This window comes from Cariama cristata, unplaced genomic scaffold (assembly GCF_000690535.1).
Source record: "Cariama cristata isolate BGI_N322 unplaced genomic scaffold, ASM69053v1 scaffold20600, whole genome shotgun sequence".
Taxonomy (NCBI): Eukaryota; Metazoa; Chordata; class Aves; order Cariamiformes; family Cariamidae; genus Cariama; species Cariama cristata.
The window spans coordinates 1-19,791 of NW_009593211.1; the positions used below are offsets into that span (position 1 = coordinate 1).

Here is a 19,791-nt window from a genome sequence, read left to right on the forward strand (position 1 = left end):
GGCCCCGCTCCTCCCTCCCCGGGCACCCCCCGCGGCGGTGACGGGGCCTTCCGTACCCGCGTCCCCCCCAGCCCCTCTGCGCCATCCGGGTGCCATCACGAAGGCAGCACAGAAGGCAGTAGTTTAGTCAGGAATGGGGGAGGCTCAGGGTCTCTTTAATCTTCAGACATCTACAGCATCACGTCTGACCGCCCAGTCTCGCTGAACCTCAGCTGAGACCCGCACTCGGAGACCTCTCCCATTACTATCCCCCGGTGTAGGCAGTGCTCTGGAGTCACAGAGCTCTAAGTACCATAGGGATTCCCTACATCAGTCACGCTGCTGGGCTCAGCTGTGATGAGATGCTCAGACGAATACCCCACCAAGGAGATGCTCAGACACACGAATACCCCACCGAGGAGATGCTCAGACAGACGTATACGCCACCAAGGAGATGCTCAGACAGACGAATACCCCCTCATGTACCACCTCCTATTACACAGCTGCATCCAAATGTCACCCCAGTTACAGTTCACCTACCTAAGAGTTGTATCTGCCATTTAAGCCTTGCTATCAACTGGTTCTTCATGATCATACACCATTTTACATATTACTGATCCACTGCTGATCTGTTAACTTTTTGGGGGATTTCTCATGCACAGCTGTGGTTACGCAAAGTAAAGGCTTAGTTGATAAAAGGTTAGTAAGTGATTTATAGGTTGTAGGAGTACATTACAATACAAAGGTGTTATTAGCATATCAGAAACAAGCTAGAGGTAACTTTTTGACTCACTTGACTCTTACCAGGTTTGAAGAGCTGATCAGACATTCATACATACCCATCACTCAATCTTTAAAATCTATTTAGAAATACAACATTAATAAAAAACATACAGGTATGCTTGGACAAGGTAAGGACACTCTTTAGAAATCCGTTCCTCCCCAGCACGCTCCCAAGTCACATCTCCTTATTCATACATCTCAAATAAGTCTCAGTACTATGACCTGCACTGTGCAGATGGGGAAACTGAAGCATGGAGAAACATGTTCACTGGGCCAGTTGATTAGAGAGACAAAAGCACTTACAGCCTCTGTGATACACGAGCTACCAGATCTGCTCTCTATCATCTTAATTTTTGCTAGCAATGCTCGCATTTCTTCTCCTAGAAGGAAACCAGTATGAAGCACCACTGCATCATAACTGAGCAAGCCCATCGAGAGAGATACTGCAAGACCTCAGCAGCATGGTACATCAACATTGAGTTCCAGGTGTAAGGCAGGCCTTACAATTATCCCAAATCTTTCTGCAAATCTCTCCCCACACTCACAGACTGTTCCTGCATCAATCTGCCATTGCCTCATCCCGCTGCAACCTGCCCTAACCAAGCAGTTTCTGAGATTTACTCATTTCCACCCAGCAGGGACATAAACAGTACAAAAAGACACACAAGAAGCTGTGTAACCCAGCAGTCAGACCCTGTGCCGAGCCTAGGCGTCCACAACTAGGGCAGGAGCATAGCTGGTGTGCACATCCCTTACCGACCTGCTGTGATCCACACATTGCCACAGCCCGAGGCTGGTGGGACGTGCCGCAGAGGGCAGAGCCGCCTTCTCCCGTGAACACGGGGTTTCAGGTTTTCTATCTGAAGGCACTAGGATGGGGCTCTTCTGTATCTGTCCTCCTCCTAAGGAATCGAAGCGATACCGCAGGTCCTCAGGTATAATACCAAGGTGATCTTTTATTGTCCAAAAGCTCCCTAGAGTGGTCAGAGGCCTATCAATTGTATTGGCATTGGCAATAACCTAGCGGTCTTGCAGAGAGGTTCCTATCTACGGAAACTATCTGTGGCTCCTGGATCACAGCAGTTGAAGTGGGGAAAGAAAAAAAAAAGAACCACAGGTTGTGTGCACAGTGCTATTCTGCTGGCAAGTTCTGGGCAGCACAGTAGGCCTGGGTCTGTGCACAGGAACTGAAAAGTAGTTTAATATAAAAATAGAGCTTTAAGAATACCAAAACAACATGACAAGGCTCGTGGCTCTGAAACATCTAACACATTTAAGAACTGCATTTTTCGTGAAATATTTCCGTTAGAGAACTTCGGTAAAACTATTTTTCAAAGCCTGAAATAATTCACATACATGCAGTAACAACATAGGAGAAAGGGGGAAGATTTTCTAGTATGCACTTCAGTTTGCATGATTGTCATTCCAGTGTATTACAGTTCATTTTGCACATTACAGTTCTCTCTTAGCAAAAGCACAGTTGCAGCAGCATATTTTCATCTTTACACCAGAGATTCACACAAAGTTGTTATTCTTAAGTAAGTCTCAAAAACTGAAGAGTGGATTCTGGAGTGTGACTGAACTGAGACTAATTCTGCATCTGCAGAATGCCATGTCCACATAGTATCACCAAAAAAAAAAAAAGATCTCAGTAGAAATTCTTGCATGTTGTATGTATTCTAGTCTGTTTATAATTTTTGGCTGGCTTGGTATGTCAGATTACTTAAAAAAATCAATTTGCATTTTCTTAACATTTTTAAAGATACAATTTATACTCTTATCTCAGTTCTCTTGCATTTCTGCAAGTGGTTTTATCTCAAAATGGCTATTCAGTATCGAAGAGCACCTAGAATAATGTAATTTCCAGTTCCAATAGCATAGCGTTTTCAAACTAGTTGCATCTCTCCTCTTCAATATATACTTGCTATTCATATTGTTTATATCCATTCAGCAAATGAATTACAAGATTTATTCATTCCTGGGGCTGGTGTCTCAGTACTAATACCATGCAATCCACTGAGATGCTGATACCTGTAGTTCCGCATGTCTTTCTTGCAAAGTTCCTTAAGAAAGGCAGTGTGTATACCTGCAGTGGACACTCTGATGTTAATTTTCAAGAGCTGATTTCCTTGGCTCAAAATTTTCCCTTCGGAGGCGCTTTAATTCTCTCAGTTCTTGTGGCCGTAAACTCTGGTCCACGCCAGGAGTTAGCTTATAATTTAAAGGAGATTCAATATAACCATTTCTGTACAGACAGACCCGCTTGCAGAATTCAAAGGTGCTAAACATAACACCGAAGTATGGGACAATCTGATAAAAAAAAAAAAAAAAAAAGCAACGTAAGATAAAAAAGCAATATTAGACTCACTAGCAGCATTCTTAGCTTAGATGTTTTAAAAAAGGAAACTTCTAGGACTTCAAATCTGATCTGCTAACAGAGTTGTGCTCATTTGTATAAAATCAGTCTCACCTCAAACTAGGCTGGCACCTGCAGCATGCTAAAAGTAGAAGTTTACTATTGGTATATAACTAATTATAACAATAGTGTAAGGAACACGGTCTGTGCTAGCCTGTAGATTACCACAACTTGTCAAATACCTAAGCAAATCCTAAGCAACCTCAGCAAATCCCAGTAGGAAATGTGGGATTTATTCTATAAACAGCAGAGTGACTGAATTTTCTTTTGCTCCGTGCAGAATCAGCAGCTCTGGTACCATGTGGCTTTTTAGCAGCCAAGGTAGGGCCAGGCACAGGCAGGCTATCACAATCAATCACGTTGTCACTCAATTACCACCCATTAGCTGACCTGTAGTACTCCATGTAGGTAATCCTCACCGCAGCACTACAAAATGTATTTATGTAAACTAAATTACCTTCTGTTTAAACTACCATGCTTTATTTCATGCTTTCAATTCAGCAAGGGCTGTAGTAACCAGGACACATGCATTAAATAGCTGGTTGAAAGTACTACTTTTGACTTCTGGGGAAGTGCCTTATGCAAGCGCAATTTTCTTTACAGCTCAGTACAACACGTCAAATTACTGGAGCTCAGCTGAGAAGCAGAACTTGCTTAGCCGTTGTAAGTGGATCACTTGCAATCCCCCATCCACACCCCAACCTTCTACGTTAGCAGCACACCCTTCTCTAAGGACAGTCAAATGAACTTGAAAGCAGGGACATCTAGAAGCCAAGCTTACATTTGAGGAAATATGACCAAACCAAGTTCCAAAGCTGGTTTACAACCTGCCCGAGGTTATACCTGTTCTGTCACAGACTCTGTCATCTATAAACTGCTAATAAGTATGGAGGCACGTCGTAAGCTTTATAACCTCAAGTGTCCAAAAGTGTGTCTTGATTACTTCAGGATAGTCTTTGATTGGGATGAAAGCAAAACCTCACCTTGAGTAGACTGGGTGTGAGTCCACTCCAAAGTCCAAGTACACCTTTGTTCTTCACAGTTTGCCGAAAGCAGTCAGCCATGCCAGTAAAATGAACATCTACTGCTCCATAGTGGGGAAGCCAAGGACTCTGGGCCTGTTCAAGAGACACACAGGGGGATTTAGAACAAGCAAAGGAAAACCAAAGTAATTAAAGGTAATTATTTTCTCCATTCTAGTACATAAGGAACACTTAATGCCAGGTTTCAACAGACTGATCTGGATTCTTCCATCAACCCAAAAGAATCAGCTATTTTGCCTTGAAATACAAACAACAAAGGGAGGGAATTCACTCGCTGATAGGTATGAAAGAGAAAGACAGCAGTAATTTCACACAGCACTTCCTTTTGTGCCATGTCACTACTAGAAATCAATCCTACCCTTGTGAAGACAAACCATCCCAACCAGAGCTGTGTAACGCATCAGCCCCACATCTGGGGGAGAGGTATCTCACATCGCTGGCCGCGCAGCACCTACGAGAGGGAAGCTTGGGGCTGGCCCCAGACCCCGCACTGCCTTCCCGTAATTCTGGTCAAAACAGCAGAGTGTGCCGACTTCACTTTGGCCGCTGAGGCTTTGTCCACACTGCAGTGAGAAGGACGAACTGCACTACGGGTTGAGTAGCAACAGCACGCCAGAGAAGGAAGAACAGAGACTTCAGCCCAGGTTGTACAAGCCCATCCAGGGCTGTAGGTGAGCAGTTGGTGTCTGTGCTCCCCTGTCTTTGCTACATGGTCAGTTGATCCAGACTGGTTAAAGTCAGCTTGGGAGCATCTGCTGGACTGCAGCTACATTTCCAACTGTAGTACAGGCAGTGTCTGTTCACATGGAAGAAGTGTAGTGGGTCATTTTTAACAGCAAAATCCTTCCTTCATTAATCTCCTACTGAGTTAGCACAGACAGGATAACCTGACCTTGAATAATCCCATCCTTATCCATCTGTGCACATGCAGCCATGGGTTTATTTTGCATTGGCAAATTAGGGTTTCACTCAAACGCGTGGCAAGTGACACTTCTCAGTCAGGAGTGCGTGGGGACCCCAGGACACAGGTTGATGACTTGTGCGTGCAAGCTGATCACCACGGGGCAGAAGTTTGATAATAATGGGACTTGTACAGTTTACTGATAGGTGAATATGGATATCACTATCCCCTCATTGATCTGAAACACCATGTGGTGTAGCATTTTTTCCCTCCTTGGCCAGACTAACCTACAGCTTCTCAGAGCTGCTAAGCCTATGACAAGCCTCTCATAATTTGACAAGTGGTGATGACATTTTCTAGATGCCTCAGCTATAGCATTTCAAATACTTGGCAACTTAGATGCTGGAAATGGAAAGAGATCAAAGCTCATGCTCCAGGTATATAAGAGAAGTTGCTAATCAAATAGTTTTAATGCTGTTGCATCCCTTTGCATTACCGGCAAGTCTACTGATAAAATTTAGAAGCTAAAAAAAAAATAATTAGAAGCTAACAAAAAAACCCTAATCACCCCACAGACTAACTGCATAGTCATCTTTATCTACCAAAAAAAAAAAAATAATCACGTATCATGACTTTTTTCTCACTTCTTTTGTGCATGATAGAAATGCATGTGAAATACTTCTGATGGCAGGTAACAAGTAAAACCATACAGTTTCCTTTTGACGGGGCTTTGGGAAGGTGATTTTGGGAAAGCATCTGTCTGCACTGAGAAAGAAGGCAATAGGCTTCCACCACATCCTGATTTGTTATCTTCTGGATCCCCTTTATTATGTCCTGGCTCTTCTACCCCAGACAACAGTAGGGCTGAGGATTTAATCTACGGGCTTTTACACTTTAAGGAGAACAGAAACATTTGTTTCTCTCCGAACTTTCTCAACAGCGTACCTGATTTGTAAGAAAGGGCTCACATTTGTGGGAAAGAAAGTATTTCAACTGTTCTAATTGCTTGTCCCCTTTGTGTCTGCATTGGCCTTGCTAACTCCATGGGGCTACCGCGGTTTCCGTAATTCCTAACCGTGGTGCAAGCTCCCACAGCTTCCTGGTTTAGGACTCCGAGGCAGACATTATGGGATTTAATGTTGTGATTTTACAGTATTACCAGCCCAGCCTTTGCAAGTAGTTCAAGGTAACAGAGCTAGTCTGCTAGCCAAGGGTCACGCACAATGCTCATTTGCTACAAGGAAGCTCAGCAGTCTGCTTGGCTCTGTTAATTAAGGGGTGTAAGGGTTTAAAAAGCAATAGCTAAATCCAACAGTGAGAAAGTGAGAAATAATTTTTCAAACCTTAATCCACAGTACTTGAGAAATTCCTGCATAAAGACTCTCATGATTGTACCACAGAAGAATCTGAGTGCTACAACTGAGACTGCAGGGACCACTTCCACTAAGAATGGTGATACTAGCACCAGCAATGCTTAGAAGAGCACTCAAATGATGTAAGTATCCTTAAAAACACAACAGCAGTCATAGGAGAGCTGGATTCAAAACACTGTTCTGCTTTCTGGACTGTCAGCCAGTTTCCATGAGGTTTTTAGGTAAAGGAAGACATAGTCAGCCAAGCAGTGAAGATGGACAGGTTACTAAAACGCTTCAGGAAATCAGGAATGCTGTTTACATGTGATTCCCTTCCTTTTTAAGTCCCTTTGTGGTAGGCAGGGCATGACCTGCCAGAATTAACTGCATGAGTTTGACTTAATCCCTGTATACATTGCAAAGCCACATATGGAAGGGTTGTGATTACAGTACTCCTGCCCACAACACCACGACAGGCGACAAGCACACTGCAGGGTTCAGTAAGATTCTGCACACAGCAAACACATCCAGAAGACAGTTAAAAAGGAACAGGTAAATCAAACTCCCAGATTTCTAATTTGCCCACAGACATCGACCTCTTAAGAGATTTACTGAAAGATTATATATAGTAACGTTCACCACGGTTACAGCCATTTTCAAGATTTCAGTCTGTGGGGAGAAGTACGCTTTGCCAGTCTTTCTGCTTCACAGGAGCAGTAAGTTTCTAGGACCCTACACACAGTATTTAAATAACAATTGTCCGCAGAATCTCAGAATCACCTACTGCAAAAGGAAAACTAAAAACTGTATCAGTGTGTAGCTAAAACTTCAGTCTTTTGCAACACAGCTAAACAAAGTTAAAATGAAGTAATAAAAAAAAAATTAGGAAAGCATTTCATTTGGCACTGTTTTTACTGAAAAAAAATAGCTGTGGGTTTTGGGTGGTTCTGAATCATCTGAGCACGTCTACAACACGGCAGTCCTCACAACCACCCTATGGCACCAGAGCCAGAAGATGGAAGCAACGAAACAGATCAAACTAGTTTCTCTACCTTTTTTGCAGAAACCTACTACAACATATAAATTAAACAGCTAATTTCATACCAAGAAGATCAGGTTTACGGCAGAGACATCTCACACCATGCACCTTGAAGCAGCTTGAATTCCTTTTTTTTTTTTTGATACCACTTGACACTATGAGTTGCCGCATGGAAATCTGTTTGTTATGAACATTTTTGATGACTTTCTTCCCCCCCAGTTACGGCTGTCTCATACTGCAGAAGGCTGGAGATACAGTACAGCTCACTGCACTGATAACAGAGGGCCAAGTTGTTAGTCATCGTAGTAGCAGGGCTAAGTTGCTAATCTTTTTACCTCTGATGGGCGATGGGTTCTCTAAATGATTAAAGCACATCAAATGCAGAATTGACTCCAACTACTCTCTCACAAGCACAGCCTTTTAGTATCCAGAGGCCGCCAAGTCTACTAAGTCACTGTGATACATCCCCAAAGTTACTACTCTGTTCTATTTCGACAATCTAAACCCAAGAGAAAGACATGTGTTAAAAAAACTCCAACTACCTGCACTTACATTTTTTTATACAAACAAATATTTACATAAGGGTGAAGTGTCATGACAAAACTCAAGTTAATTGTTACCTGAAGGCTCTTCAGACACCATCTCTCCCATTGTCTGCATCACAAGGTGACTGCCAGAACAACATAGTCCCATTTTGGGCATTAATCTCACAGAACCTTATAAAGATTTCCCCTTCAATGATCTCCCCCAGCCCCTCTCCTCCTCCTCTCTTCCTCTTAGGGTTGAAGGACAGATGCAGTTCACCGCAGCTGCGGTGGGAACCATGCCCATCAAAAGATCAATCACTCGAATCTTTCCAAGGCTCACAGTAGGCACACGGGGACCAAGCAGAGACCACTGGGTCACGAAATGGCAGACATGGTGGTCAGGCCACTTGAGCTTGAGCCCAGAGCTGTGCAAATAAAAAAATTCCCACTTGCACTTTAGGACATTTTGGTTTGCTACTATCTGAATTTACATGTGTCAGAGATTATTTGAACATACTTCCCTCTCAATTTATGTACTTTTTTCTCTCCTTCCCTGTTTATAAAGTTTGTTGGTATAAAGATTTGCTATTTATTTATTTTTTGAGTATGCAGTCCTGTTGGCACAGAGTTTGAAAGATCAACTAAGAGTGAATAGCTGCCATCAGTAGTGTGCTACCCTGATGGTAGATATAGTCAAATTGCTTGTTATTGATACATTTTCAACAGATTCAGGTGCCCTACACTTCTGATCAATTTTAAAAAAAAAGTACAGGAAGGCACTTTACAACACAGCTCAAGAGTTCACGCTCTTAATCTGGAAGCTAAAATAAGAAGTCTTTGCAGTCTGGGTTAATAAGGACACATGCAACGGGCAAGCGTAACTGTATTTCAAAGGAAACTGAAAGACGAAGATTCCAGTTTTCATTCAAGCTATTGCCACTACAGTCAACAGAAATGTCACTCAAGTGAAGGCTGAATGCTTGAAAAAGTATTTCATTCCACTCAAATAATACTTACTCACGTTTTAATTCTTAATATTGGGGAAAAAAGCATGCATTCTCTTGGGCTAATCAATCCTTTCTCCTGGAGGACAGCCTTACTCAATAGTCATTGTCTTTTCTGTAGAGGTTTGGTAATGCTGACTTACCTCTGGCTAAAGTCCACCCAAAGGTATTCAGGCATGTAGGAAAGTAAACGATGACAAGCTATCAGGAGGCAATCGGTTCCACAGCAGCTCACCTCTCGCTGCCTGCGCTCTAGGAACATGTTGTCCTTGCCTCTGTAACCTCAACTGGGGCCAAATCATCCTGTCTTTCTCAGACCGATGGCACCAAACGAGCAAAACAGTTACTGCTTGCTCCAGCGTTTGACTGAGCTTTAAATACATTATCACCATGCCTGTTGTACTCTGAAGCTTCATGGTTTGTTGCAGAATCCCTTCTTTGCTACTGAACCTAAGCTTTCTTCGCTTTTAACACCTGAGGTATGAAGAAATCTTTGATATAGAATATAGAAGTCTTTTTCCTTGAGGCAGTGCAAAACCCCTTGCATGGACAACTCTGGGTGGTTTCTGAATGCCTTGTGATGGCTCAGCTCAGTCCTTACAAATGGGTGCACCATTTTCGCGGACATTAGCACTAGTTTATTTAATAGTGCAAATCCTTAGGCAGACTAGCTTGGTCCCACACTTCACACAGTGAACAGCAATGCTAGTTCCCACATCTCCTGCTGTCTGTGGAGGAAATGAGGAGAAAATTAAGATTTTGCACGATTGGGGCTTTACAGAGGACATATTTCTGTTAGCCTTATGTGGATGAGGTAAGGAATTACACCAAATTAAAATAAATCAGATATAAAAGAAGAGAGTGTCCATAAAATTTTAGCTCCTGTTTATGTAGTGTTTTGCATAATTAACGACCTTACATGTCACAGGCACATCGTTCTAAGCACAGACAAATGGATACAAGGTTCTCCTGTATAACTGATGCAAAAGTACTCATGTTAGGGGTGACAGTGACAGCTGTCACTCTGGAGACATTACTGTCTCCCCGCTGAAAATTATGCCTGTAACAGTTGTGTGCACACAGCAGCGTACCCTAACCCGTGTCAGGCTGCGTCAGCTGGGTGAGCTTACTGAGTTTAAACAGGTGGGCTGAGCTAACCCACCTGATTTTCCCCAGAGCAGATTAAAAAGCTCTCCCTCACACCACGCGGATCACGAAGCCGCGGAGGCTGTAAGAGGCCACGCTCAGCGGGCACTACCCGCACTAGGTAAAAGTGGCACTGCCAGCGGGCATTATCACATCTGGGACTGGGAGTGTGGCGGCCACTCCAGTGCCGGCGAAAATCATTCGGAGAGAATTGCATTCCGCCTTCCCTCAGACCTCCTGCGTTTCAAATGGGTACAATGTGTTTTTATGCTTTTCTCTGGCAGATCACTGCACTGCAGTGCTAAGCTACTGCTGTAATCCACCTCAGGGCAAGTATTACATACTTATCGCACCACAGCTCCTCAGATGAACAGGGTTAGACACCACTAGACGTAGCACGAGCTGTCACAAGGCAGACCTGACTGTTAGATCAGCCCAGTCCTGCGCTTCCGATTCTTGATTTATGATTTTTCCCTCTTTTCCAGTCTTTTCACTGGCACTGTTCAGTGTTTCAACTTTACAGGCAGTCAGTCTTCGTGATTCTTTCCTGTGGAAGCCTGGGGATCTAAGAGAAATGCTTCTGAGGTTTGTTCAGATGCACAAAACCTGATCTAGGCTGTTATGGAAGGCAAAGCCCATATTACGCTCGGTAACTTTTTTTCAGGCATTGTCTCAACCATTTACTGGACCAAGTACTTCCCAAAGCAGCCTCAGAGAAAGTGGTATAAAATATCTATGCAGTAACATCAACAAAACAATAAAAAATGCTGGTAGCTCAAGCATTTAGACATAGGGAATATGAGAAGGAAGGAAGGAAAGGATTTTATCAAAACTAGAATCTGACATCTATTACATATTTGCTAATAATCAGAGGAGCCAGTCTGGTCCCAAGTTCAAGTACCACCCAGGGCACAGAGTCCTGGCTGATGCCTGAACCCCAGCGGCAAGGACAAGGGGAACATGAGATCATAGGGAGAAGTAAGAAAAGCAAGAACTCACACTGCAGCCTCCCCTCAGGTGACATATTTTTGGAGTTTTGTCTCTATCTGTGCACTTGTTTTTACAAAACTTGAAGGAAGCTAATATCTCTGAAACCTCCCCTCCTCTGTCAAGTTTAGTTGAAGTTGGACAGCAGCTATTGGGGGCAAGGACAGACAGTTAGCATCCATATAAGCCTTACTTCCACGGGAAATCAGACTAAAAGTAGTAATATCGCTCCTGATTTGCTTCCACGCTATGGAATTTCCCACTCTGGACAAATGGCTCCATCTCTGAAAATTTTCAAGGCTCAGGCTCCCAGGCCATTCGCTATTAAAGGGTCTCCCTGCACAAAGTCTCAGACCACGTATGCTTTTGAGATGTCATGTGAACCACACGACCCAAAAAGGATTTCTTATTTTTAAACGGGGTCACGACTCCAATAACTTTCATATTCCCAGCTGACAAGAACACAGATCTCACAAAGAGCAGGGACACCACAGCTTGAGAGCTTTCAGAGGCTGCCATGCCAGCACCAGTGACCATCTCTAATGACACGGCACTCTTTGCAAGTTACTCATGTCCAAGCAATGCAGGAGCACCGCCTCCTCATTTCGGCAGGGAGAAAGTGCTTTTCTAACCAACGTTTATAATTTTCTTTTCCAAAGCTTTGTTTATAACCCAGCCACAGAGTTCTTGCTAGACTGACTTTTACCATGCAAGGAACATAACTGGGGGACTGTTTTTAAATAAATACTTAAATAACAGTACTACTTTTAAAGAGAGACTTCAATATCTCCTTTAAATTACTAGAAATGTGCCAACAGGGCACAAGATTGGGTTTACTTTAAACAGGCTACCTCACAAAGCGAATGACTGCTTAGTTTTCTCTAGGTCACGAATAATTGTGTTTACATGATTTACAACAGATTTCACACTTGCAGAGCATCTTGTATTCCAAAGAACCAAAAAAAATCCCAACAAAAAACCAAAACACATTGCAGATTTTTGGGCAACCAAGGCATAACTGATTCACTTTTGTCACTGAAAAGAGGCCACTGCTTGGGTGATGCACGGCAACAATCTACACTAACCAAGAACAGTGAGCCTGTTTGTTTATTGCAGTTGAGGGAATTCAAAGTCTGGATTTTAAAACAGAAAGATCACTACTGAACAACGCTTTCCCTGGAGAGATGTCCTCACAGCTTGCAGATGCTGTGCAGTCAACACCAAAAATGTGCTGAATCCTGCAGTATACTAAAAGTATGCTTATTCTATATTACAAGGGTTTGATGGTTAAGCTATACCCGAGTAGCATTTACTGGCTAAGCAGTTTCAGGCAAGTTTTTGTCACAGCAATTAAAAAAAAATTATACCATCAAAATACGGGGACAGGGTTGAGCTTCTTCCAACCATGCAAAGTTTGTTCATGTAAGCAGGCGAGGAGTAACTGTACAGTCAATGGAGTATCTGTGAAACTTTAGGGTCACCTTTGTGCATTTTGCCTAACAAAACTACCAAAGTTACAGGTCAATTTGGAACAAAGTGCCAGCCAGGGGTATCCAAGCCCACCTCTGAGGGTCATGTGCACAGAGGGAAGTGCCAAACTTGGGGATTAGGTTTGCACTGAACATTTGCAAGTTTGTAGATTTCCAGTTCTACGCATAGCCTGGGATTGGTGTCATTCTAATAACAATCTTCTGTATGGCACGTCTCAGCTCTAAATTCATCTTCCCGTATTGAAATGCCAGAGCTCGGTCCAATATGCACTTATGAAGGTCATCACAGGCCAAAAGATGATGTGGAGCGGTAGAAACATATTACCAGTGCTCCCCTTAGACCCAGACTCATTCATAGGCAGGTGTCTCCCTGCTTAAGGTAAGAAAAAAAAAAAAAAGTGTTCTTGTATGCAAGTCTGCAAGGTAAAAGTGCAGTACTTGAATATCGCTTAGATACTAGATTTAACAAAGAACATGATATTGTTAAGTAGGAAAGGAAAGCCAAGAGGAACAGTCAGAAGGATAAAAAGATCAGTAAGTTTTTGTTCAGAAACTGATATAGCATAAGAGTGAGTCAGGAAAGCAGTTGATATAGAACATCCCTTTGAATAACCCTCTCCTTCATTAATCCCCTTCTACAGATGCACAACAAAAGCCATATTTCCATGCCGAAACATGCATACAGTACCTCTTAATTCTCTAACATGCCAATCAGGAGCAAAGTGAAAAAAGGAAGACAAAGGAATAAAATTAGGATAAGCACAACATAAAGGACTCACATATTCAGTAAGACTCACTCATATTAATTAACATTTCTTTTAAGAAAAACATTCAAGTATATTTAGCAAACACAGCATCTTTGGAAAAAAAAAGTAAACATGATAGAGATAATTCTAATAGCAGAGGGGGAAGAAGCCATGGTTACAGAGCAAATCTGACATCACAACTCATCACCAAACCACAGAGAAAGAATTGTTCACTGACAGTCAGCTCCTACTCCCACAGATGTCAGTGACAGAAGTTGCTGATGTCAGAAGTGTAGGATTCAGATATGTAAAATGAGAAAGGATGAAACAAAATTATTACAGCTGAGATTAAAAATAATACCTTACCCTTTCTCCCACAGCAGAATTAATCTCCTAGTCTGTGCAAACAATTCAGGCATTGTCTAAATGAGGAGATGGATGGACCTAATTCTTCCGAAACTGCCTAGCATGTCGAGTAAAGATCTGAACTGGATGTTCTGATCTCAGGCTCGTACTCCATCCCAGAACCAGAGAAGACAGCCTTGCGTCCTAGTTTCTCAGTTTTTGAAGCTCCTGAGATTGCCTTACAACTCCTTGGTTCCCCATCACCAACAGGTTCACTGGAAAAGTCTTCTTTGGCAATATACTACCTCCATCTGTCAGATCAGTGGGACAGAAGGGAAGGGAGAGGAATCTGATACTGACCTCTGCAGTGTGCTGGGTTCCTCTTCGTGCATGGAACCAGTGTTCATGGCTTCAAAAGAAAGCTACCATTTATGCAGAGCACCCACAGCAGGCCCAGGTGTAGCTGAAGGCTTTGGTACACCCCTCTTTCCATCAGTGAGAAAGGTGAATCACCAAATGGAGGCTGATCCGAATAAGATGTCTGAGAAAAACTGTGATCAGAAGTATTTGCTCCCTTGTTTTCTACAGGACACTGAAATGTCTTGAAGCTCCTCTTTTCCCTTCTTTATTCTCCCTCTTTCTAGGTCCCTTTGCATGATAGGGACCCTTTTCTGGTGCTGTCCTAGACATTTCTCTCTTCTGACCACCACCCTGCAAACTGAACAGGCCAGCAAGTAAGCACAAAGTAGAGCTGATCCCTGCAAAGCTGGGCCATACCCTGGTGCTATCTGTGAAAAACAAACTTCTTGAATGACCTTACAAGAGTCCCAGTGAGCTCTTAGTATCAGCTTGGGTGTGATTTTCAACAGGTCTCTTTTCTGTACAAGCCTCCACGACTTACGTCATTTCCAGACAAATGATGGGCCTTCACACCTAGGCAGGTAGTTCTTCTGAAGCACCTTTGCTTTCCCCCATGCCTTCAGAATACATCACTGAACAGATGTTTCTCTAAGCTTGGAAAAATCACTATTCAGTTGTTGCAACGCATCTATGAGGAAAAAAACCCTCTCTGTTGTTGAGCCTTTTTTTCCATCCTAAGTATTTTTAGCATACCTACTTCCTACATATTTAGGCAATAAAACCAGTTCCCTTCTTATTTCCAGAAGTGCCAATCAGATGTTTTAAGCATCCCTTCGGTGAAAGGGAGCAGCCTAGTGGCAGGAAAATGAAAGATGGGCCAGTTCTGCTTCCCTGCTTGCGTGTCAAGACAAAGCGTGACACAGAACTTAACATCATACCAGTTACAGCTGAGAGTTACTTTTGAACTGATTAGGACAACTGAACGTTCAACTAACTGATGTGTGGACAGAAAATATTAAAAGGGAAACAGCACAGTTAATGTCTGCCTTTTCTTTATTCTTCAGGACAACAGTGTTGCTGCGAGGCTAAGGATATAAAGAAAAAGAGGACTTGTAAGGAGTAGTTGCTTTTCTTAGACCCACTGATACAGCTGGAAATAATGATCAAGTTTTCAAGCTCAGAATCTCTTTCTTGCCTGAGACCTTTTATGAGATACCTGATTAAAGGTTTCAGCTTAAAGCATGAGTTCTGGACACATCAGTTACATGAGCTGGTCTAATAAAAGATGTTACTTCTCCCGCTGAGGTCCTCTGTTACGAGATGGAGAGAGGGCAACGAATGCTTCTGTTGCCACTGGATCTGAGCCCTGTATGAAAAAGGGAACCTGGGGAGCAGGAGAGAGGAATCCACAGTTTCACTGACCTTTCGCTAGTTTATGACTTACCAAACAGGCTACCACTTGATGAAGGGGGCCAGGACCTATACAATGCTGCCACATCAAATGACTGCTTTTTTTATAAGATCACAAAAGCTTTCTGTAAATCTGCAGTCCCACGAACTAGGCTGAAACAACAAACTCATATGCCCCAGCCACAGAGCCACCAGACACTGATAGCTATTCACTGTCACTCTACTGATGAAGTTCTAATGAAAAGTCAACATCATCAAATGATTTATGTCAGTGAAATGGAAACTGTGGGGTAGTGGTTGTTTTGTGTTTTTTTTTTTTTTTTTTTTTGGGGGGGGGGGGGATCATTATTACTAAACCTTCAGGAGAAAGGATCAGCAAGATAATATAAAATGATATAGTAACTCTTGTGTTGCTGATGCTCCGGGAAAGCAGCAGCACCAGCAACTGGGAAGTCACTTCTTAACCAGAGGACTCAGAAATAAGAACAAAGATAGTTCTGACCCTTCAAACTTAATACCTGCTGTGCAAGTTTCTCATGGTTGCCAGTACATATCTGCCTACCACCAAGAGGACTGAATGCCTGTATTTGACTGAAGGTTTGCCAATTCTGAACTGTGAGAATTTCATGGAATTGCTATAAAAAAAAAAGCAAGCTAAAGACAAAGAGTCTGAAAGTACACATATATCCTATGATAGTACTTGAACCCACTTTAAAAGTGTAACAACACACTTGTAACAATTTTCAGACTTTAAAACAAACAAATAAACCAGAAAATGAACAAAAAAAAAACCCCAACAAAACCCAATCAACTCAAAACAAAGTCTCTGGAGCCTACTGGTAAGAGAAATAAAGTGGCACTCATGTTCATATCTGGCTAGATATCTTGTCCCAAGCTCCTGCAACAGGCACCTGTAACGAAGTACTAGTAACACAAACACTCCGTACCTGCATCTTCCTCTTGACAGTCTCAAAGGGGAAAGAAAGTGTCTGTGCCACACCAGCTGCTACACAGCCATTTATGAAGTTCTGAAGCGGAGTGAAATGAACTATGGGTTCTCGCCAGATTTTGTCCAGATTGATGTAAACAAAGAATGAGCCCGCAGAAAATGGGACAGCACCTAGAAAGCAAACCAGACAGGTTTATGTCAACACACTATACACTAAGAAAACTGAGCTGCTCATCACATAACCTAGAAAGATGGGATGAGCCGTTGACAGTTTACACCTTGCGTTGCTCAAATCTGATCAATATTTTGAAGAACTTTACTTTTTAGTCACTGTTTTACCACCAAACACCCATATTGTAGCATCTAGATGTGCTGACAGGGGCACATATTTACATCTTAAAATGTGCATGTTGTCAGAATTATTAACTGCTTTAGTCTCATGACAGGTCAGCTCTTTCTCCAGGTTCTGTCTTTTGTGACAAGCTCCTTCTCCAGCCCAACCCCACCCTAGCAGTTGTACAGGTAAACAGAGTTGCCTCTTCAGTCAAGCTGATGAGGGATAATTGTGTTCTCTCTTGCTTGTTTCATGCTGTCACCAATTTTATAATGGGATTATACATTACTATTATGCATTTTTATAATGTCATATTGTGAAAAAGTGAACTCAAAGTTAAATGGCATTTTTAAAAGCTATGGGGAGTAAATAAATAATTAAAAAGTCATTTCATGTAAACAGAGAACATCACTAATCTTCACCTTTCACATCAGTTATACATTACTCCTGTATATGTATACATGTATACATGAAACCTCATACTGGTTTCACTGAATAGCTAAGGAGACACTCTCACACCTAGACAGAAATTAGAAACACTGTGTGTGTGTATATATATATATATATTTATTTTTTTTTTTTTAAGAGTTACGTGATGGAAATCTTGCACCTGAGCACAACTAGATCATCTATAAGAGACAGAAAAAAGTATTTTGTTGAACACTTAACCATACATAAAAAGCTATGCCCTTTGTCATAATTTGAAGCAACAAAGCTGCAGCATAGGTAACCAGTATTGCTGTGCCTTGAAAATCTACATACCTTCTATAGAAGAACAGTACTATTTACTTTTGAAATCAAGTGACCAAATGAAGGCACTACATAGCTGCAATAAACAATGTGCAATGAGGTGATTTTCCCCCATTATTATTTTACCTAATATAGCTGGCGAAACGCCACGGTAGAGTGCAAGGAGTCCTTCTTGATGATAAATTTTGTAAAAGGCATGAAGAATTCCTTCGTAAGACGGTTCCAGTCGGTTCTGCACGATGAGCCGTGTTTTAATTACGTCAGTGGGGTAAGTCACGATGGTTGCAACCATGCCAGCCAGACTTCCTGCCATGATGGCTCGCCAGTGGGAAATATGACCCAACTCATCCGTGAAAAGTATAACCAATCTAGAGTAAACACATAAAAGAGGTACTATTAATGCCAGTACGAACAAAACACATGAAAAATCAAGGCAGATTATTCTTGATGTAACTGTTCTTTTGCCCACAAGCCCTTTCAGCAGCAGGTGTTGAAACTTTAACAAGTATTTCATCGAAGACCTTACTATACATAACGCCAGACAAGCATCAGAACCCCGGCAAAACAGAACATGCGAATGGGCAAACATGAGCAGAGTCCAAAACACATGCCTAAGCGCCCAAAGAGATTTTAGGTAAATCCACACTGCACAGGAGCGTAGAAATGCAAAAGTTATTGTTAACAACTAAGTCAGGGACTGGAATATATAACTCTGCAGATGCAAATTGCTTTGGTTTTAGTGTTACTGAGCTAAAATACTACCAGTATCCGAAAGAGCTTTTTTAGAGGCAGCTTGCACAACTCTACCTGCACCACAGTTCCCAGCACAGACTAAGCTCACATAGCTCGAGTTGTGGTACTGTGCTGGAGGTCCAGAGCACCGATTCAACAACGAAGAAAATCTTCAAAGATATGGAGACTAATTGTTCAAGTGATTTACTTGTTTGCTTTGCAAGAGACTTTTAAAGTAATTTTTGACCACAGAATCCTCATTTATATCTCCATCTACAGGTTGAAAATTACTGTGATCTAAGACGTGTCTGCAAGAAATTCTCTAATCACCAGTCATCAGTTAGAGACATTGGTCCAACCCTCCAGTCAAATTTATCAGGTTAGAAGAAATATGTAGATAAGATCATCACAGGCCTTCCAAGAACAACTGAACCTCACTGTTGCTTATGCTGCAACAGAAAAGTCCAAAGGGATACCTCTCTAGAGAAGACTTATGTCCAGGCACTATTATGCTCAGGAGGCGAAGTCTAAATTTGAAATTTTGAAATTGAAGCACGGAGTTTTAAAGGCTAACCTACAACTCATGCACTCGTGATGCACACAAGGACTTTTCTGTGTATGCACAGGGCACTCCTACATCAGGAAGAAGTGTCATGGATGCAACAAGAAGCAAGTAAAAAGACTTGAGAGGAGAATCTTAGCTGGAGGTAAAGAAACTTATTATTCTATTTTGAAAGCACTAACTAAACCACCTAAACTGTAGATTTACATTTAAACTACACAGCATTACCGTGTCCGGAACAAAATAATTTGCAAAGATTTACAAGTCACTGCTTGCTCAGTTGATGTTTTTTCCACGTGAGTGTGCATTTTCTACCACATGACAGATCCCTGCATCTACTTGTCTCGTGCCCTGGAGAGAGCCCAGAACAGAACGACTAGCCAAGCAGAAGCACAAGGGCATAAACATTTTTTCCTGTGTCTTCTACAGTCCCTAAAGCAACACAGCCTGATTTTCCTGTGCGTGCACAAACGTGTGGGGAGGGTGGTGGGGTGTATCAAGGCACTACCCACATAACATTTAAAACTGCCACGGAAGGACAGAGTCTGTGCACAGTAACCGCAGACGGAGGGCAGAGTCAGCTAAACCCCCCCTTCCCCAGCCAGATCCCCCCACACTGTTCCTGGGGCTGCTGACTATGCTCAGCCCAGGTCCTTCTGCAGTTGGCATTACTATTTACTTAAGTTACTGTGTAACATCGCTCTTTTTGTCTTTCTGGCCTTTATATACATCATTCTCCCACTAGAAAATACATTACAAAATTCCCAAATAATGTATCAAGAAACATGTGTCGGCAGCTTTTCTTTAATTTCCTGGTAGCATACTTCCACTCGTAATTCAAAAGAACAATCTGCGCAAACTAGAAACAAACTATAGCCTTGCAAGGGGAATACACTGTTTCAAGCTGAACAAAGTTAGTTATTTTTGCTTAAAATC

General features: G+C 42.2%; 1 protein-coding gene across 1 annotated transcript; it reads right to left on the minus strand.

The window, feature by feature from the left end:
• Window positions 1-2,698: 2,698 nt before the first annotated feature.
• SLC25A43 (solute carrier family 25, member 43) lies at window positions 2,699-17,929 on the minus strand (the record flags this gene model as incomplete). The annotated part of the gene is made up of 4 exons (XM_009709585.1): window positions 2,699-3,072; window positions 4,162-4,296; window positions 16,476-16,648; window positions 17,688-17,929. Coding segments are annotated over 4 exons (754 nt in total), but the record flags the coding sequence as incomplete, so codon positions are not given.
• Window positions 17,930-19,791: the final 1,862 nt, after the last annotated feature.